The sequence below is a fragment of the Ornithodoros turicata genome, chromosome 6, assembly GCF_037126465.1.
Source record: "Ornithodoros turicata isolate Travis chromosome 6, ASM3712646v1, whole genome shotgun sequence".
NCBI classification, from domain to species: Eukaryota; Metazoa; Arthropoda; class Arachnida; order Ixodida; family Argasidae; genus Ornithodoros; species Ornithodoros turicata.
The window spans coordinates 30834881-30857555 of NC_088206.1; the positions used below are offsets into that span (position 1 = coordinate 30834881).

The following is a 22675-nucleotide window of genomic DNA, read 5'->3' on the forward strand; positions in this document are numbered from 1 at the left end:
TTCAACCGGTTAATAGCGTGTTTTCTAAACGTCTGAACTGTATTAACAGAACGCATAAAAGAAAAGTAAAGGAGGAGGTCCTTTTTGTAACCTTCTTCGAGACCTGTGAAGCGGGTGCTTTGTTACTATATTTGCTTTCCACTATGATGACCTACACAGTTCCTGGAGCCCTGTCACTCACATGGAAAATATCTCTCTGTTCGGATCGGATCATTTCTTGAACGCGATCGACACCAATAATACCTTTCCTTTGCAAACTTCACTTCTGACTCAGTTGCAGGATTGGATTCCCGCACACCCAAAAACCGCTCAGCCTTCCTCCTCTCCCTGACAAACAGGGGAATCGTGTCCTTTCAAGTATCCCGCTTTCGGTGGTTCTGGGCGCTCGGATGAAAAGAGCTTTTGGGGGATATGGGTCACTACCACCCGCGTGCCCAGATCAACCGAAAGCCCGGAACCTCCGAACATTTTTTCGGATGAAATGAGCTTTTGGTTGATTTGGGACGTCGGTGGAAATAGGCATTTGGAGGATATGAGGCCTAACCACCTTAAACCCTCGGTGTGGTCTTCAGTAATCCTTTTGGCATCCATGCGCTTGAACCCAGTTACTTTATATCATGTGAAAGGTCATATCTAAACCTATCAGATGATGCTAATCCAATGGTTGCATCCATCACCTGCAGGGGTCTCGCAATGGGCACATTTTACGTTTTGCGAAACTTCCACAACGTTCTTTTACCAATGAAAAGGACGTGACTTTCACACTGCCTGGGGGACTGGTGGCAACCTGAAACAAAAGCTACGATGTTACCACTGGATAAAGATCTTTACGAAGCGCTTGGTTTCCTCTCACTACTCTGTCGGTATGTTCGAGGACTGGGGCTCCTCGTCAAGGGCGCACAGGCAACTCCTGTACTCTCCCACGGTTTGAATGAGCCTGACGGAACTGGGAGACCATTGGGTAAACGTAAAGTGATGGTCTGGGGACACTACAACAAGCTCACGCAATGTGATCATTCATTTCTCCGTCAGCGGGAGACCTGTAGCAAAGAAGAGGTTGAAGGTCGCGTGCTCGTAGGTGGGGCGGGCAAGGCCGCAGCCTCGTGGACCCTGCCTGAGAAAAAAAAAAAAAGAAAAGAAAGAAAACGCTGCGCGTCTCTCGGGTAAGTATAAAAGATTGTCTAACTTGGCGTCTAAAGTAGAGGCATGACGCCACCTTTTCAAAAATAATGAAGGAAATCGAAGATGAAATTTTTGAGAAAATTGAGATGCAACATTGGCAATTTTCGCCTACCATGTGCGATTCTAAAGCTAATAACACAGAAAGCACTGGACTGAGAAAAACGAACTTTATACAGCACGAAAGGTCTTTCAACGTCCTATCGAATGGCACTAAGCTCGATGTACTCAGACGTTCCGTCATGAAGCAAATTGGTAACAAAGTTTGGCCTTTTTGAACGTTTACGCCAAGTTTGGCATTTTTAACTGAAAATTTATGGCCCTCAGAGTTCTGTGGGTAGCTGTCGACAGTGTCTATGGAGCAGCCTATAACCACAAAAAACCTCCAGTTCCTGGGCATAAAATCAGCGGTGCTAGATCCCATCAAAGTCGGTCCAGAAGAAAGCGCGCTCAAGCAGCCTCAGACTTTCCTCCTCTTCCTCGCGGAAACTACCCCACGCACGAGCGTCGCACGTTGTGCGATTTGCTTCGTTTGAGCTGTCCTCTAACATATATTTTTTTCTGGGCGAATTAAAAAATACGACTTTCATCCGTTGTTCGACTTAAAATGAAACTACCCTTAGAAAAGCAGTGGCATACATTTCCAGAGCGAAAGCAGATACTATATATTGCTTGTCCCGCAAATTTTCACAAATTCGAGAGTCCAGTTTGCCTGCGAGTTAAACTAAACGGTGAGGTGCTTAAGTTTAATGCGATTGCGTATTCCAATAACAGTGGACTGAAGAACTGATAGAAATGACTGAAGAAGACGTAACATCTGTGTTTCTTACTGCTTTTGGTGCGAGACATTCGATTGGTTCATCGAAAGAACTCCCGCCGCGACACACCGTGCCGTGTTTCTCTCTCTCCTGTGATAATGCTCCATGTAACGTCCTGTCAGGGACCATATTCGGACAATTCTCCAAACTGTCGTTATGGCACATCCAGTGGATGTACGGCTAGGGACGTCCATCCATGTAGCTCCAAGAGCTGTCAACCTAACCTAATTTCAGAACATGGACGTTGGGATCTATTTCGGACGTCCGCAGGAGATAGTGTTCTGTCTGGGAAGAGGCCAGTTTCACGTCACCTCAGGCAGGGAGGTCCCATCGACCTCCTGGATTTTGTAGTATATATATATATATATATTGAGGAGCTCGTCGTACATGATGATCAACAGCGGTAAAATGAATAATTTCTACCGAATGGTGTTCGTGCAAAAGAAAATCAAGAAAATCCGGCCCTGCATTCGAGCGCAGTTTTGCCCTGTTTGCACGCGTATAGCCCATGAGTTTTAAAAAATATTGTAGTGAATTTTTTATGCTTTATTATGCCTTATTATGCCTACAGGACAACAGTCCGAGGGCAGATTTTGTCGCAAAAAAAAAAAAAAAATGGCGAACATGCCTCTAGCTGTCCCTCATTACCATACTTGGTATCAGTTTGCTCAGCTTTTAATGTTCTTTCATCTGATATATCTATTGTGCGTACACCTTTTACAGGTATCAGCTGAAACAAGCAAATGTTTAGGTATATTTCGAAAAAACAAACAAACAAAAAACAAGGGTTTTGCGCGCCCGTTTCTCGAAAAGGCCTCTTTTGATTTCATTTCTATTTTGACAGGATATGGCCCGATGTTAGATCTTTCATCTGACGCAAAAAATTCTGCTTGAAAATAAATACACTGGCGATTAGCACGTTAAAACGCGGCCCTACTTTGCGTGCGTACGTGCCTGAGCCCGGCTGGCGGTACCGCGGGATGGCGGGCCAACAGTCCATGCGTCCTTTTCAGGGAAGGGTAACGGTAAGGGTAACTGAAACAGAAACGGTATATTAACGAAATTGGGGGTGGTAACGATAACCGAAACGGAAACGCATACCACGGTCCTCCATTACCGGAAACAGAAAGGGAAACGAATTTATCATCCGGTATTGAATTCGAGTAATGACTGTTACTGTTGTGTGATGACATTTGAGTGACTCTTCATTTTTTTTTATTTTTTTTTATGACTCCATTCCCTGTAATACTCTAAATACTACAATACTACACGAAAGCATGGAAGGAAAGCGCAATATTGGATCTCGAGGGTGCATCCGTCGCTTACATCATCCGAGTCCTCATAATTCCATGACATCAACACATGACTATACTCCACCATAGCACGAGGATGACAGCCTAATATTTAGTCACTTGTTTTGTACTTTGTTCTTTTTTTTTTAATTTCACCGTTGCCATGACGGTATTATTTACTATTGAGAGCGTGTGCTTATAAACGCGACATTGAATGAAGGTTACGCCCATCTTGAGTTACTGGACTCAGAGTGACTGAAGACATGTTCCTACATTTCTTTTATCTTGCAAAGTGTGCATCCCAACGACGTAAAATTACTTGCGTAGTGTGTACGCGTGACACCGAATGCACTTGGGCAAAACAGGGTGCTGACAGGATCCATTACCGGAAACAGTAACGGAAACGAAATTTAAGGGACGGTATCAGAAACAGATAACGGAAACGGAAATATAGCAGTAACGAAAATAGAAACGAAACGGTAACCAAAATACGTCCGTTATAGTTCCCTGCCTTTGTTTGGGCAAGGCTGCCTCGCCTTAGTCTTACCTGAGCTATTCGTCGGCTAACTTTTGACGTCCTGCTGAAGAAAGAATCCGCGCTGGGAGTTCGTTATTTCCCGCAAACCATCTGAATGAAATCCTACGTTGCCGTAAATCCGTACTTCTACGACTAAATGGCCAGCGGAGGGAAACCTCTCTCTTGCAAGCTGTTTACACGGTGATACGCATACTGTACCAATAAGTATCGTGTTAGGAGTTGCTTTTTTCAGGGTTCCAGCAAGTTCCTACGAAGCTTGCATTTTACGATATTTTTAAGTTATGCAGAGGGCTTTCACCACAAAACGCGTGTTCTGTGCTGAAGTTATAGCAGTAAATTTCCTCTCAGAGCTACGGAAGTGGGCGGGTTCTCACATTTGTCATAATTACGTCGCAGAGCAATGCCATATGGGAGAAAAATACTAATCCACTTTCCAAGAATCACATAATGCACTTCGATTTCGCAGAAAACTGTACAGTAGCTATGCCAAGCGCAATACAAGCGTGCCATTGGGGAACAACATATTTCCATATTCACATGTGTGGTAACAGCTGGCACGGAAACGTACAGTTTTGGTGTGGTGAGCCAAGACTTGTGTTACGATTCAGCATACTCATGTTAGCTCCCATCGCTATTGAAGAGTGGCTGGACGAGAATGTTCCTGTTGTATCTAATGATTTACGTGCCACATGGAGTGGCAAGCCATTTTAAAAATCGGCATAGGCTCAGCTCTCAAAATCTACTTTTGCGAGCGCAACATGGCTGTTCACAGGACAAGACCACGACAAAAGTGGGTGTGACAGGATCGGTAAAATAATCAAGCACCATGCCACGACACTTAACTTGCGTTCACCCGAGCACATAAAACTTTCATAACTAGAAACCAAGCCAGCGAAGAGGAGCATCCGTTGTCTCGCTACGCAAACCCCCAATTACAATTACAAGAAGAGGAGCATCTCAACATGTGAGCCGCTTGATCGATACGGTAGGCCTAGCGTGCTACGAACGGTGTCTCCTACGAGTTCCGTGCACTGATTGTTCACGTTGCAGCACAAATCTGGCACAAATCTGGGAAAATCTGAGGAGCGCGTGACGTCAAATATCTCTCGAGCTTCATGTGCGGCTGCGAGGTGAACGAGATAAACACGGCGAATTCCGAATAAAGCCTCAAGGTGTTGCATTCGGAGATCTCGTGGAAGTGTGAAGGCGGTATATCCTATGAGAGATGGGTTCGTACCTATACTTCTTCGTCTCCGTTTTTTCCCAGTAGCGGAAATCAGACGTAGAACGAAACGACAAGTGGAGGCAAAGGTTTGTGCCTTCCGTTTTCGTGAAAATACAGAAGGGGACGCTCCTTCTTTCAGCCTAATGTACTTCGTTGACAAGCCAAGGCTCATAAGCACCTCTGGATTTGTTTTGAACTATTCGTCAGCAATATTCCTGCACACTACTTGTCTTGTTTCACCTGTCTGCAAGTATAAGCATAGACGAATTCGCGATGAGAATAAGATCCCTGTCTTTCGGAAACAATTGAAGTATGACAGTCATAAAAAAAGTCAGACATCGGCGGAATTTGAACTTCCCATCTCTCGATTGCCAGTCGAGCGCCAATGGCCAATACGGCCACGGAAACAACCACAGACTGGTAGAGCGTGTTTGTTCTGAAACATATCCTGGCCGAACGCAAGGTAAGACAGCTAAAATGTACTAAGCAGCAAGACTCTCACCCCTGGAGAGAATGAGATCACCTTCCTTCGGATATGGATTTTAGGGGCCAACCTCGGTAGTGTTGTCTTTGTAATAAACGCCAGTCGATGTTTGACGCTGTGTTTGTGCTGTCTATCCGTGTGCCGTTCGTGCAACGAACACTGTGTCCTCGCGTTGCTGAAAGGAAGTCGGCAACATGCTGGAGCACAGCCAGGAAAGACTTCACAAGCTTTCTCGTCGCGAAAATCAACCTCCGATCGCAAAACAACCGCTAAGTGAAGGGAACTCCAACAGGAGAGACAACGTGCGTCACTTCCGTGGTCTGCTACGGCGGAGCGGCGACGCTCACCAGGGGCTCAGAGTGCTCCGCGGCCGAATTTTATATCGCGATTATGGCGGCATTTCAACTAATACACGTAAATGTAAGTCGAATTCCAGATTGTTTTGGTACACATCGCAATATGAGGCAAACAGCTTTGCAGCTTATTTTCACTTCCGTCGTCCTTTAAGATTTCTATGCCCGAGCAAGAGGTCATCCTACGGTCACAAGATATGATAACGTGCTTGCCAAAACACCTAAAGCGCATCCATTTACTCCATCTGCGCGCTGAGGACGTGGCTTCTTTTAGAATGCAAAATAAAAAGGAATTGGTAAATGTATACCGCATCAAAGTGTCAGGTTCGCATGCGTGGCAAAGCAAGGCATCGGAAAGTGGAGTCCGAGAAACATTCATATCTCGTACAGTGAAAAATGAATGCAGAAACGTGACGTTTGCATCGGGACTGACCGCCGAATTCATAAACGAGCATCGACTCGACGCTCCTCCTCGACTCCAACGAGTGGAGGAAAGCACCGCTCCTCCACACAGAGAGATCATGAACCCGCTTCGGGGATTCCTCCGCCAAGGCGGTCCTCGAGAAACCGTCCTCAAATGAAACTGTACTCTTGTCCCCAGCCGTCTTTCGGGACCCCTCGAAAATGTTAATTATCGTGCTTAAAACACTTATGGCATGAAAAATAAATGTAATTCTTTACTTTATTTCGACCAACGTGCAATACAAATACAAACACAAGGGACTGCAAGTGTTTGAAGAAGGGAGCAGGTGTTTCGAACAGGGAAACAGACTGACTTGTTTCCTAGTTTTCGGGTCTGGCAACTACAACCACAACGGCAGCAGCTAGCTTAATGGCATGGTCACCTCGTATCGAAGAATATGAAAGATGGTGTCACTGCTTGTCATTCTTCTATTATGTTACAATATGTGGCGTGAATGACTGTTTGTTAGCGGATTGCTACGTTTACCCAACGGCTTGAGGGTAGCTATAAACAATCAAACAAACAAAAAAGATTTAACAACAACGTCCCGAGCAAAGAATCGGGGGACCATTCTTGGGGAGTCACCGCGAGCATGTCGTACGAACTTTTATGGTCCTAATTCGCGCTTTGCCTAGACGGTGGAGCCTGCTATACCACCCAACAAACGGAATTGGCACTATTGGAACAACTCCCAAATACCCTAAAAGGGGGGGGGGGATGCCACAGAACTCTCGCGACCGTTTGAGACGAAAGATGCACGCTTTGCCGCTTTGTCTTTAGCTGCAAAAAAGAAAAACAAGAAATGAAAAACATGAATGAAAGGTTTGTTGAGACGTTTTCGTGATAGCTGGAGCAGGGGTTGGGCCAGTTTGATACAGTATAAATATTACAGAGAAACAGAAGCATTGAGGAGGCAGATCAGATGTCCAGTCAATGCACTGTTTCTTTTTTTTTTTTTGCACCACTTTTTGCGTGACAACATCCTTCAAACATACCTTCTTTATGCTAAATAGTCCGACAGAAGGAAAATTTGTTACACCTTATCTTGAAAAGTGTGGTTGCGAGAAGGTGTGGGATTTTTGCACAACGCGGCACACCGACACATTCACACACACACACGCATTCACATTCACAATGTGTGTTGTGGCAGTTCGAAAAGTCCTAACGCCATAAAATCACATGTCGACGGGCAGCTGTAGCACAGGAGGTAGCGGCAGCCTACGATTGCACAAAGTTTCCTCCAGCGGCAATGTATTCAAAAGGCTTCGTACGGTTGTCTCCATGAAGCGGTACCGTATAGCCGGAGCGAGAACTCAAAAGGAGTTTGATGGCCCCTTATTGAACGTTGTCGCTCAGTGGTACTGTGTTCAGCGCCCAATTAAAGGCCATCGTGCGCAAAACGCCCGATGAACGCAGCGAACTACATGTCTTCCGTCATGACACCAACCAAACTCGAGTTGAGGAGCGTTCTCGAAGTAGCACCGATGCTACCTCGAGATTTTCGAAGAATGGGCGAGGGAATTCCTCCACTCCAGGAGCGTTTCGAGTCAAGGTCGATTTATGAAGCGCAAAACCGTCCTCGAGGAGCAACTCGAGCCGAGTTTCGAGTCTAGGCTCGTTCATGAATTCGGCCGTGAGTGCGGTCATTTGTCGCGGTCATTGCAAAATACTGCTTCCGCAGTCTTGTGATTATATCGACATAAACTGCCACTTTTGATTACACAAAGTTGTCTCTTTTCTTGTACGACATCGACAGGAGGCCCTCCATACCGCGGTACCGCCAGCCGGTCTCCGACATGTACGCACGCAGAGTAGGGCCCCGTTTTAACGCGCTAGTCGCCAGTGTACGCCTTTTTGAAACAGATTTGTTTTGCGTCAAATGAAAGGTATAACATCGAGCCATGTCCTGACAAAATATAAATGAAATCCAAAGGAGCCTTTTCGAGAAAAGGACGCGCAAAATCCTTGTTTTTTTCGAAATATGCCTATACATTTGTTTGCTTCAGCAGATATCTGTGGGGGTATACGCACGATATATATATCAGATGAAAGAGCAGTAAAAGCTGACTGAACTGATACAAAGTATGGTAATGAGAGACATCTACAGACAGACAAATCACGCGTCGAACTTGGAACAAAAGTGCGCCAGAGAGCCTGTTCGCCATTTTTTATAGCACAGAGCTTTGTACATGCGCATAAAATTTGAGCTCGGACTGCTGGCCTGAAGGTATACTAAAGTATAAAAAAATTCACTATAGTATCTTTTAAAACTCGGGAGATATGCACGCGCAAATGCGGCAAACTTACACTCTAAATCAGGGCCGAATTTTCTCGATTTTTTTGCACGAAAAGTATTCGGCAAAAGTTAATATTTTTACCTCTGTTGATCATCATGTACGATGAGCCTCTAAATATAAAAAAAAGTATGAAAATCCAGGAGTCGATGGGACCTCCCTACCTGAACTGACGTGAAACCAGCCAAGAACTGATTGTGCTGATTGATAACATCACTGGCTAATATCAGAGTGAAACAGGGATTAAGACTGATAGAAAACTCACTGGACTGACTGTCGGGTACTTTTGACTGGGTGTTATCCGGGTTGCAGGTATGGAGTTTCCGACTGTTATGGGGAGCTAGTGGTTCTTATTTTGTCGCTCCAACTGAACGAATAACGATTGATAATAACCCAACATTCGTTGCATGTGTCTATACAACTGATAAGGTTTCGCTGATAAGGAGTGATAACAATGGACTCGCAGAAATGCCTGATCGATGCTGTATACATTGCCCCGAATTCACGATAAATATTCAGGGAGTGCTTATTTTTTATATAGCTGGGGATTCATAACTACACCGATTCTGCCGGATTACGGGTGACATATGCTAGTGTCGAAGGGGTCGGGCGGGTCTGGTTGATAGGGATTGGGCTCGGTCAGTACTCGCTACATGTGAGGAATAACCAGCATTGGGGTACGTGAAATTCATAACCGTTGGTGATTATATACCGCTCTGTCGTTACAGTTCGAATCCGCTTTGTAGCGGTGGGAGAACACCTCCGGCCTCTTGATGGACCATTCAGCCTTGAAATCAAGGTACCATAACAAGTGGAGCTGGACTCTTCATAAGTGTTCTTCCTCTGCCACATAGAATCCTCAAGACATTGTTACATACAAGACCGTCTTGGAGGGCAACGGCACGGGGATGTTCAGTCAGTCCTACGACTTTCCACGCTCACCTTTACTGGGGGAATGGACAGTCACTGCTTCCTACGGCCCCCACGTAAGTTTTTAATTCACAAGCGACTGCAATACATAGCACGTAAACGACGACTATGGGACGATAAAAAAATGCAGTTGAATGATGGGAAAACCATGACTGTAGTAGTATGGGACGTTTGGGATTAGACCCGGGGACTTCAACAGCTGCGTTTCGACGGGTTCACGTGCAGAATATATTGCAGAGGGGCGGGAGACGCTGCTAGCACTAGCAGAAACGTATAAAGGGGCCATTGAAAACACAAAAAGTCTGACAGCGCATTGTTCGGCGCGAAATCTTGGACGCAGTTCGCCGGAGTTTAAGGCTCCGGGAATAGCGGCTGAGAGGACTGTAGGACACTTACAGAGTCTTTTAGGAACCGTAAAAGCCAAAGCAAACGACAAATAAATCGGCAAATGTGCAGTCCTGGCGGGGCACCGGAGGCAGGGCGGCAGGCTTCTCCCGCCACGCGACATCGGAGAGGGCATTGCAGGTGATGCCACACCTCAACTTGCGCCGAATAGACAACCAAAAATTGTGAACGTTGCCAAACTGCTGCGTACTTGGGATATGATTTGCACTAAAAAGGCACCCCTGGTTGTTTTTGTCATGTTCACATCATCAGGCGTTATATGAAAAGTGCTCGCATCCCACGCATGACACTGAAACATATTGAACACCAATTTGAGCAACACCAACAACTTAAAACGAGCACATTGGAAGTAGCGCAGGCCAAATAACACTTGTTGGGTCAGCAGAAAAGGCCAGTCTCGATTTTTGACATTTGACATTTTATTTATCACACAATGCATACTTTTGCAACATAGACAGCCTAAGCCCATAAGGCTTGTTGATCACACGAGTCAGTCAGCCATTGCAAATATAATTCTTAATCGTTGTACTGTAACCTGTGCTCATGGTCAGCAAATAGGCCACATAACCGTGAACTGTCTTGGCTGGCCCTAGCCCTCAGGGCACCCTTGCAGATACGGGAGTTTCGAGAAACAAAATGGTTGACCCCCAGGGCTCCCGCATACATAGGGGACCCTCGGGGACCTTTGGGAATACGGGGGCTCGGATTACACCAGGACCATGGGTTACCTCAGGGCCCAGGTTTAATCCCAGGACCTAGGGTTGTCCAACCGTCCCACGATACGTCAGGCTCTGGGGTTACCCCAGGAACAAGTTTTCAATAGGGCTGGGGTAATCCAAGTAGATACTCAGTCAGCATTGTCATACAGCTGTAGTCCTGGGGTCCTGTGAGCGGTCCCTCCGATTATTTGCAGACCACCTTGCGACCTTTGTCGTTATCCCACAGAATATGTTAAGGTGACGCCCGGAACTTTAGGGAGAAGACTGAAGATTCCTATGGTAACCCCTGAAAGTCCCGGGTAAACCACAGAACATTTTAGGGTGACCACATGATTTCTTAAAATATCATCAGGACGTCTTAGGGTAACCGAGGACGTCTTGGGGCTACCCCAGAGTGTCTTGTAGCAGTCCTAGGGCGTCTTGGGGCAATCCTAGGATGTCTTATGGTAACCGAAGTGTGACTTTATGGTAACCCTATGAGTTGCTGGAATTACCTCAGTAGAACCCCAGGATTTCTGGGGTAACCAAGATTTTCTGGGGTCTCCTCAGACCTCCTTTCAATAGGGATATCTCTGTGGAACGTGCTTCCTGCTCAAATAGTGTGTTGAAAGCATCATGCTGTGTTTGAAGCTGCAGTCATGGAGTGCTTTCTTGTTTAATGTCACTGTAGAGTACCTGCTGTAACGGTCCCCTTAATGGGATCAGCAGCGCGTCGTTGAATAAATAAAATGAAACACGACATGTACACATCCACGGACAGGATAATGGTTTTATTTCCAAGAATCCCTAGAAACACACCCTACGCCCCTAGGAAATCACCTCAAAGAGTTTTCCGTCACCCACAAGTTCCTAGAAGGACCACATACAGGGACTGCACAATGACATCAAAGTCAGATGAACAGCACATGCACGGCAGGACAACGCACAGGATTGTACACTGTCGAACACCTGAATTCAGGTGTTCGACACTGTACAATCCGCGGCAATTGATGTGAAGAAATTGCCATGAAACTCGAAGGAACACTGCATGACCGCTTAGAGTGGTAGCAATGTGCTAGAGGTCTCGCTTTCAGTACAGCGAGTAGATTTCCACTGCATATCAAAGAACCCCAGGCGGTCGAAATTATCCGCAGTCCTACCCTGCGGCGCGTGCTCTATGTAGCGTCACAAGCACGGGCGGTCTCACCTTACGTTTAACTATACTCCTTATGGTTGGTGCTCACATGAAAACTAATCAACTCGCGTGAACTTAAAACCGGAATTTCAGTAACAATATGTAACAAACGCGGACAACACGCGGCGACAACAGATATACGTAACAGATGACACGTCAAGTCAGAGCGCAAAGTTCAGATGTGAACGGCTTGCGTGAATTACCCTGCGTTCGCAATGAGACGTGTATGAAATCCTAACTGTAATCGTCAGCTTGATCTGGTGTTTCCACGTACTTTTGGGGGGGATGTGTTCTCGTAATGATTCACACAAGGGAGCCTTAGCCAAGCCTACTCGTCATTTTGCTGTCCCTTCAACCGAAAGTAAAGTAAGGATAACTGAAAAATGCAGGTCGTGGGATGATTGTTGTGTGTGTGTGTCTGTGTGTGGTGGGTGTGGGTGTTAGGCTGGGAGGCGGGGTGTTCGCGTTGGTGTGCTGCGTGCGTTCAATTTCATGTAGTGTACTGACTGTGGGAACTGACATACTGTAAGAATAAATCTGACGTTTGTGTGAGTGTGCTAACTGCCACGTCTAAAGGATCTTTGCTTTCTTTGCGGTTAGTTTTACTCTGCCCATTAATGGTGCTTCACGAAATAAAAATACATTATCTTGCTTCCTGGTATTTAACAAATCACGCGATGAATCTGATTGCCACCCATCGCTTGAATCGCCAGTGACGTTGGTACTGGGCGTTGCATCCGCAGTATGACGTTTACATTCTCCAATTGTGCTCGCTTTTCAGCCTGACCAAATGACAGAGGTAAAATTCAAGGTTGACGAGTACGGTGAGTGAAGTTATTCACAAGGACCGACGCTTCCATGGCATAAAATATTTATCGTTTCAGTGTTGCCGACATTTTCCGTCAACTTGAGTGTGCCTACTGTCATCCTGACTGACCAAGACACTGTGAGTGGTAGCGTGACTGCCAGGTAAGCGTCGCTCATTGCACTAATTGATCTACGTTGTCAGTTAACAAGGAGTGTAAATGAATGTTTTGCTTTCAGATACGTCTATGGAAAACCAGTCGAAGGATCAGCAGTTTTCAGGTTTAAGGTGAAGAATGAAGCGAACTCTGAGAGGGAAATCGGCTCTGTGTCACACAAGGAGGTGAGTGCTTTATCAAATCTATTTTCCTATTGTGCTACTTTGCGGAGTGCGGTAACCACATAGCCAACAAACTCGTATCACAGCCCTCATACTTAGAAAAAACTGTGAGCTAAATTATGGCTTGTGGGCACAACAACCGTGAGCGTTGCTGAATCGTCAATGCTCATAGAAAAATCGGTAAACAAATTGATTGGCAGCAATTGCTTACTGAAATTTGCTGTTGTTTTTGATGTATTTTTATTGCATTTCTGCGCATTGTGTCGTGGGGCTGACGTTATACCTAAGGCAACAACAATTGATGCTGACGAATCTCGAAGCGAAATTTCCTGTTATGTGACCGAGGACGTTCTTTCTTATCGGTTCGTTTGTTCATTTAGTCACGAAAAACGGAACCAGCTGCTGTCCCGTCCTGTCTTTCGCACAGAGGAGCGTGATCCGGATCTAGATACCTCGAGTGACCTACCTTCATGCTTAATTGCTCTTCGTGTTACGGAATGTTATACATTTGAATATGGAGCTTCGCATACGTTAGTGAATTAGTATAACGTACGTGCTTCTTGTTTGCCGTTTTTCTCGCCTTCTCGTGTCCTTCTCTTCCCAGTCATGATTCCTCAGTTCGGGGTAAGAAAGCATGTAGAGGTTTATTTACGTAATCAGTTGAGCAAGACATCTTGCATAATGCTATAGCTGGACTACCGGAAAGCTTCCGAGATGAAACTGCCCTATCAGCACAGCGCCGCGGATAAGAAGCATCCTAGATGCGCACGACTATCCAGACTGCCTCTCGTGCTGAAGGAAACGCCGGCTAACGAACTTCTACTTCCTGCCCACACTCGTTCATCCCTGTTGTTGACGTTGGAGATATCTACCGGTGGGGACATATGTCACATGCTCCTTACATAGTGTTCCGCCTATCTTGGAACAGAAAAATGCAGTCAAGTGCAGCTAGAGAATCATGTGTCAATGCTAGTTACACTGCGATTGGTTTTCTGTGATCAGTTGCCTCGCGACGGTCGTGGTGAACCTCCCTCGACTTCTTGGTTGTTGTTGACGTGACATGTGACCTAGGAACCTAAGAAGTCTAACTTTCCTTCTTCCGAGTCGCGTTCCTCGCCCCTTTTTTTAGCTTCGCCAGTTCGCGTTTGCTTCGGTCTCATCACCGCAATGCCACAGGCCGTGCAATGGCCATGGTGAAGTCAACAAAACGAAAAAGCCATTGCTTTGTAGTGCTTCAATCACCGTCGCCAACCATCAACCCGCACAAGAGCACGTGGACAATAAAGCATTCTGTTCTACATTGATTGTCCTGTGGTGGCCCGTGAACAACGACGAGACCATGCTGCCACGCGCCACCGCGCCTCCCCGTTATACCGGCATCGTCCTAGCGTGAGGTCTTAACATCTGCCTGCTAGGACATTCCATCACCGCCGTTCTGGACTCGTGTAGAGGAATGCCATACCCTCTACATTACCCGAACTGCGAACACATACCCTCTACATTACCCGAACTGCGAACACCGCAGTTCGGTCAATAATTCGACATTCTACCATCTCAAATTTCATAACGACCACCGTCATCAGGCATCAATATCCGCGCACCTGCTCAGGAAGCAGTCGATGGTGTTAGGGTCCGCCGCGTGGGCCACCGAGCATGTCTTTCCACTAGGGACTCGAAATGGGAGGTTACGCTCACTTATTCCGACCCGGCACCCTTCGGCTTCAACACCCTGTACCGGTCGCGGTACCTGATGGTCCCGCACTCTTCCAGGCCTCCACTACATCGTGATGGTACTCCCCGACATCACCAGCGACCAGGGCCGGCGCTAGGGGTGTGCGGGGCCTGAGGCAAAGGCACATCGCGGGGCCTGTTTCGCACGATTAAGTGTATACTTGATATTTTTTTTAAAAAGTAATCCCTGGTTGAGGGCTTTGTACGCGGGGCCTATGCAAACGCGGGGCTTCAAGCGGTCTCCGTACTCGCCCCCCCCCCCCTTATCGCCGGCCCTGCCAGCGACAGACTCTGCTACTGGTCTCTGCTCTGCTACTGCTCTCTGTATGTCGTTGGCCTTACGCCGTGACGCAGCACATGCGTCGGCTCGTTACTGGTTTCTGGAGGACTCTCCCGGCAATGCCTCACGCTGCTTCCTTCGTCCTGCTACCACACGACACGACGCTAAATGTCCACTGGCGCAACAGCACGACGCACAGGTGACTGCATCGCAAACGAAAGTCGACGCTCGGTATCCTGCTGCTGCCGCGCCCGCCACGAACACAAGCCGTACGCCCAGCCGTTCCTCATCCACGTGTCGTCGTCATCGAATGTCGTCGTTATCGACGCGGAACTCAGTCGCAAGTACCACAGCGCGTCAGGTGCAGAGATCGGAACCGAAACTGAACCCGAACCGAAAACCGCTAAAAACCCGTATTTTTCGCTGAACCGAACCAAAATATTTTTTTTTCTCGCGTTGAACCGAACCGGAAGTGAACCGAAATAAATTTAGGCGGTTACCGGTTCGCGAAACGGTTCACACGTAATGTGCGTTGTGAGAGATCTGAACTACAATTTACACAGCGGATTGAGCCGCGTTCCCCAACAAATTCGAAACCGAAACTGAACAAAACAAAACTGCAACCCGAGTGCGCGAGGCATTTCCTCCTAGCAGGTACTGCGTTTGTTCAGTTTGTGTTAGTTTGTTTTGAGGTCTTCCTTTTGGCAGTTGCAGGCTTCCTTGTACGCGATTTTTGTCGTCCACCAACCCAAAGTTTTAATTTTTGGCTGTGAAAATAACGGTCAGTCCCTGAGCAGGATGTAACATGGTGTATACGATGAGTGAACATAGAGGATACAGTATGTTACCGTAACGTTGTTCCTGATGCAGATCTGTGACATACACGCTGTGTTGCTGTGAACCACTGCTGTGTCGGCAATAACAACAACAAAAGTACATTTGTGTTATTTGAGAATCGTAAGGATGTGCTTGCTTTTAACCCATGGCAATCTGCCCAAAATTCACTTTCCTGAACCGGTTTAAACCGTTTCGAACCTATATTTTACGCTGCTGCGGAGCCGCACCCGAACCAAACCAATATGCCTGAACCTGAACCCGAACCGAACAAAAAAAAATAACGGTTCCGATCCCTGGTCGGGGGAGGGGGGCAGTCCTTGGACGACGACGATGTTACCCTACTGCCACACCCCACCGCGCCTCTCAGTTCTACCGGCATGTACCGAGCGTGCGGTCACGAACATCTGCCCGCTGGGACGTCCCATCGACGGCAGTCAGGACTCCTGTAGAGGAATACCAACTCCTCTACTGTCCATTGGTTGCCTGTGTTTTATTAGCTATCTCTGACGCTTCACTACAATGTTGCACGGAAGATCTAATACGTGTTCAGATTGATATTCAAGTCGAGCCATTTGTCAGGATATGACACGACACATAGCTCCCTTACATTGTTTACAAGTTTAGTATTCACACAAAGCTAACAATATTACTCCGAAATACGTCTCACCCACACGGTAGCGAAGGCATCCGGATGAGTGCCGTATTTGCACACTGGGTCCTTATCGGCGATGCCTTCCAAATTTAAGAACACAGGAAGATTTAATTCCTACACACACGTCGCACATCGAACATGCTCTCGTTGTTTAAGCTCCTAACCCAACGACGACGATCATAGGCGCTAGAGTCTTAGAGCTTTATTAGTAGAGTAGGTGAGTGCGGGTAAGCAAACTTGGACCCGCACCCGCACAGTACCCGCGCGTGTGTGACACGCACCCGCAGTGCTGTCTCTATACCCGCATACATGCATCGGGACCCGCAGGGGGAAGTGTTCCTCGGCCACTTTACCGCTGTTTCTCTCTTAAAATAATGGAAATTCTGAGTGTTGGCTACGTGTCTCGGATAGCGTCAATCGTGTGCCAATAAAACTGGAATTCGACAAAGAGCCATATATGTCTGCATTAATAATCGAACTCGCCCCCCAGCACTTGCCTGCTGTAGTCTGGCACATGGATTTATAATGCCAACGACATAGGGCACTCCTGAGCTCTCGTATGACAGAGAGGGATCACTTAGTTGGTCATGGAGTGCGGGTAATGCGTGTACATACCCGCATTTTGCCCGCAGTGATCGCTAATTCCTACCCCGCAAATCGTGACGATGCGAGGGTAACTGCGGGTACCCGCAGGTATACCCGCACCCGCGCTCAGCTCTATTATTAGCATTCGACATATTCGCCCCGAAGTTCAACAGACTTTGCACATCGTCCCAGAAGCTTCTTCACTCTTGAAAAACGAAATATGCTCTCTGAAATATGTTTCGCCTGCTCCCATCACCTCGGAGTCCTTCGATAATATCTTTCCTTTCAAACTTTTTTTTTCAAGTGTGAAAAAAACAAAAAAAAACAGTCCAATGGGGCAAGGTCCCGCGCATATGGCGGAAGGAGAACGCTTTTGCATAGCCTCCCTTTTCGTTTTTCTTTTACACCCCTAGTCACAGATGTGTTAATGGCTTACCATACTGTCTACGCAGCAGGCCATAGGCTAGTTCTCCAGTGGGTTCCAGCCCATTGTGGTGTCGTGGGGAACGAGCAGGCCGACAGCGCCGCAGAAGCAGCACTCTCGTATCGGAAACGGAGCAGTATTGTTCCATTCTGCGGCGCCTCGTGACACCCCTGGCTTCCCGCCAACGGACAACCGACATTCTCCCCCATCTATGTTGAGCAGAGTTGATTCAACACTCGCTTTCTGCATGCCACGAAACATCTCTCTTCAAGATGCTGCATTAATGCACCGAATGCGACTCGATGTGGCCTTTACAGCTCAGTGGCGTTACCGCTTGAGACAAGTTGACTTTCCCACCTGCTGCCACTGTGGTGCTCTTGAGGATTTGGAGCACATTCTTCTTCATTGCCCCCACTACCAACCTTCCCGAACCGCACTCTCCTAGTCTTAGTCAGCTGGACTCTCACCCCTTCTCTCTATCGAAATTGCTTGGTCCCTGGCCCACTCCAGCCCAGCAACGATCTGCGCTCAAAGCTCTATTGACATTTCTGGACACCACCGGACTTCGATCGTTATTGTGAAGGGGATCGTTATTTTATTCCCCACCTCCCCACGAGCAGTGGGGGTAGTGTATCGCCTCTGGCAATGAACCTCCCCATTTTCCGTTTCAAAATAAAGTTGTTGTTTTTCTTTTACACTACCTTTTAACTGGATGAGCAAGCTAGAGTAGTACGCTGCATTAACTGGTGGTCAGTTATGAAAGAGTCTTCCTTGTCCCAAAAAAGACCGTGTCCATGGCCCTTCCAGCTGATCCTTGAGCTTTGAATTTCTTCGGCCTCTGAGAACTTGAGTGCCGCCATTCCATGGGCTGTTGTTTTATCTCAGGATGATAGTGATGCAACCATGTTTCATCAATCGTAACAAGTAGCTCAAGAAAAACGTCACTATAGAACGCTCAAAATGCTGCAAAATCAACTTGGAGGCATCCATTCGGCACTGCTTCTCATCGGCATTCAAACATTTCGGCACCTACTTGGCGGATAGCTTCCGCATACCATCCTTTTTGTTCTCTGGATATACCCAAGGTCTCTGCAATTGCTTTAGCCCAGATTCGCCGATCTATCAAAAATGAGGTCTAGGACCCGAAAACAATTTCGAGTGTTGAAACTTTTCGATGTCTCCCTGATTTTCCGGCGTCTTCCGTGTCAAAATTCCCACACTGAAAGTTGGGACGCAACTTTTTCACGCTTGAGTATGCTGGTCACTGGTCACTTAGTGTTTGCATCGTGCCCTCATACTGTCTCTTCGATTTGGCTGCACTCGCTGTTCTGGCAAGTTCCGCGATAGTTTTTTTTTTCTTTCTTTCTGCTGTTCGCGGATCGCATACTCTTTGAAATTTGCTCTCGATGTCATGTTTGGTAAATGTGGTACAACATTACATATTATGCTGCGTAAACATCATAGTATACAGGGCGTCATTTGTATCCTTTACATATTTTTGTATAAAAAGAGTTATGACAGCAGCAGGTTCGATATTGTTTTTACGATTGAGTTATACGGTCTGAAGGACATGTTCTCGAAAAAATTATGTAACTACAAGGTGACTAATTACCTAAAATTCATTAATTCTTGGGAATTATTTAATGGGAAACAATCCTCGTTGAAAGCAATTCTTCCGCGAGCCACGAAATATCCATAACTGAAGTTCGCTATATGCAAATGAGCCTAAATCAAAACCGTGCGCCTCACGACGGCATCACATTCTCCGACGAGATCGCAGTTATTATTATTATTGTTATCGTTGTATCTGTCAATGTAACCAGGCACGAATATATTGTACCTATCCCACCACATGTCTGCAAATCCGATCGCACGTATTCAACAACTGACAAATGCAGTTCACTCCTCTCTTGATAGCCTTAACTGCCTTACAAACGTTTTCAAAACTCTCCTCTAGCGTTCACTCAGTAACATGTGAAGTTGTACAGTTTTTTTTCTCGTTCCTTTTAGTGCCATGTACTGTATATCTATGTCTGTACTGTATGTATCAACATGGATATTTTCCTGTTATGTTCATGTTCCTGAATATGTCCTGAATATGTTATGTGTTGCCTAATCTGTATATGTATGTATATATGTGTGTATATATATGTCATATGTTATAAGTAATGCATTTTTTAAGTGCACCAAGGCTTTGACTGTTCTTGGGCACGTTCATAAAGGTAATATTATTAAGGCTTCGGCTCTTGTTGGGCACATTACTAAAGGTATTATTGTTATTATTATTATTATTATTATTCGACGAAGGCTTATCCGGGCCACAGAGCGGTTCATCTGACCAGGAGACCACCTATATATACTCCAACCACCTCCGTCGCTGCAAGGCAGTTGACCCTCTCATATGGAATGAGGGCTGTGCTCCTGGCGCTCCCGGTCGCCGCGGTTTTAGCTTCGGTTTATTCACATTGTCAAAGTTCGACGATGGAGATTTCAACGCACATGCGCGTTTCAGGATTTTATATCAATGTAATGCCCTTCAACGAGGATTGCCTATCATTCTGCTATGTCGCCTTGGCCAGAAATGTCCTTATTTAAAAGGCAATGAAAAAGGTGAAGTTACTTAAAAAATTAAAAATGAAAGTCAAGTTAATTAAAAGTTAAGTCATCTAGTAGTTAGATACTCTCTTCGTGAGAATGTCCACCTGGACGTCAAACTGAACCACAAAAATGAAAGTCTATGCTGCTCTCATACTTTTATAAAAATGTGTAAATGCAAAAAAAAAAACACTCCCAATAAGATTACACTCCTCTCCAAAATATATCATACATAATACAATAATATTTGTCATAATAATTCTGACGATGCTACAAATCTAATCTAACCAAACCAGCACAGACACAGGACCTTTGGAAATGTTTGGAAGTTCGCCATTTTTCGCTATTCATTCGTGAAAAATTCGTTGAGTACGCGCCTGCTAATGCAAGGTAACTTTCGAGCTTTATATTCCATTTCTTATGGTTTCGTCTAAAATGTTGTATTATACCTTGGGTAACCTTGCTGGTGACCGTCGCTAGAATGGTAGCTTCGTTGCTTTAGAAGAGCTTTGCCTTGCATGAATCATACTAGCTCTACGTTGCAGCTTGTTCAAGGAACGACGTCCTTTACCATAAGGACAGCGGATTTAAAGATGCCTAGGAGCCAGCGCTGGGCACCCATGGTAAGAGGTAATCGGCTGGTCGTCGAGGTAATCGTCATGGACGGAGCCACCGGGAAGAGAGAATCAGCCATTAACGACATGGCCGTATTTGCCAACTCGCCCTACATCATCTCCTTCAAGTCGACACCCAGGGACTTTAGACCTGGCACCAGAACCATCGTCGTGGTAAGACACAAGGAATCACGAAATTTCATCCAGCTTATGAATAGTAGGAAAAAGAGTAGCTCCGCTCTCTGGTCTCGGTAAGAAGCAGGAAAAGCTGAATACAGAAGTAAAATCAAATAGAAGTGGAAACGAGCACAACTGTAAGTGAAAACTCTGAGAAGAGTGCGCATTTAGATAACCAAGGTCGGTAAATGGAGCTAGTAAATACAAACGCATCCCGATCGAAAGCATTCAGTTTGTGAGGGATTATTGTAGGTTAACGACCAAACCTATAATCCTTGTAAGTAACTGGTGTTACTTACCACCAGTATGTACCACCAGGTGTACCTTACCACCAGGGTGTATCCAGCGAGGTATAGCTCGCACCGCAAGTATCTGCAGGATGTAACAGAAGTTCAGTAACTTGCATACTTTGGCACGCGCCATCCCGGCCATAATCGAACAGAGAGATTCTATTGGTATGCAATCGGTAGACATGTATCAAGTATTAGCTCAGGTATCAATTGTACGAGGTGTAGGGGAACGTGAGGCACAGTGAGAGGAAAATGTTTGTCGATTTCTTGTTTGTTTTTTTTTCTACTGGAAAGAAAGCTTTCCTTTTTTTACTCCACTGGCTAGGTGAAATCTTGTTTGATACTGGTCATACAAAATACACGTAATTTTTGAAGAGATTCCCCGACAAATTGCGAAAATATACGAAAAATTCACTGCGTGCCCCAGGCTCGAGCAGAGTGTTACAACCAGTGGGGGAGTGTAATACCAAGGGCATGCAACTAATTAATTGATGCAAAGTCAACTTCGAACATCGTAGCAGAGCTCGAGGCGCCTGCTGGCGAGAGCGCACTGTGGGCTAGGCAAAGCGTCAACAATATCGCCCCCATTTAGCAGTGCCATATCAAGAACTTCGGGTTCGACAAACGAATTCGGTCTTTTCTTGATTTGCCTCAGAAAACTAACTCTCTCCTGTCAGAAAGGCGACTTTATGTAGTAGCCGTACTATTCACCACCGTGGAGTGCACTGCTTCAGTGTGCCCTATGTGCTCCCGTAACACCGTGCCCCATCACATAGTTATTGAGATGCGCGTATCAGCACGTGGCTGAGCGCCAGCAAACAGCATGCCATCTTTTCGTTCTACTTCTGAGTGATTCCGGTTTCATCTACTGTACTCATAATACGTAGGATTCAAGTCACTGTCATTGTATACCACAAAGAAATGTCATCAAAATATTTGTTTTCTTCGTTGAAACACGCCGGTCAATATGATTTGCCTATACCGTTGGGCGATTGCTTGCCGATTCCCACGTGACCTGATGACGATGTTGTGCCGTAGGACGGACACAGTTACAGTTTCGCTTTTCTAAGCTTCCCGAATCAGGCAGATATGAGCAATGTAACACTCTTCCCCATGCCTCACTGTGCCTCACGTTTCCCTATAAGTCACTGGGCCACTGCGTTGACGTGCCCTAGTGTGCGTCCACTAAACAGGCGACGGCTTTACCTATTGTCGTCGTGGACAAAGGCCTGAAATTATACTGTTCCAGAGTTGGCCTATCCAAATCGACGATGAGTACCTTACAGTGATTTGATGAATTGACGTTTAAAGCTAAATATACTACGTTGAGTTCTGAGAGAAATAGTCTAAGTGTACGTGGTTGTCGTGGCGTTGATAAAAACGGCAAGACGAACTATTTCAATGACATACGTACTGAAATATTTTTTTTTAAAATCATTCAGTGCTTTCAGACAGCAAGCCTCACGGAACAG

General features: G+C 46.1%; 1 protein-coding gene across 1 annotated transcript in view; it reads left to right on the forward strand.

The window, feature by feature from the left end:
• LOC135396505 (complement C3-like) overlaps positions 1–22675 on the forward strand; it is a 210740-nt gene that overhangs the window by 55490 nt on the left and 132575 nt on the right. The window contains exons 5-10 of the mRNA XM_064627518.1: positions 9375–9445; positions 9501–9632; positions 12656–12698; positions 12759–12843; positions 12919–13021; positions 20668–20910. Coding sequence (XP_064483588.1) covers positions 9375–9445; positions 9501–9632; positions 12656–12698; positions 12759–12843; positions 12919–13021; positions 20668–20910 — 677 coding nt within the window. The remainder of the gene's footprint in view (positions 1–9374; positions 9446–9500; positions 9633–12655; positions 12699–12758; positions 12844–12918; positions 13022–20667; positions 20911–22675) is intronic.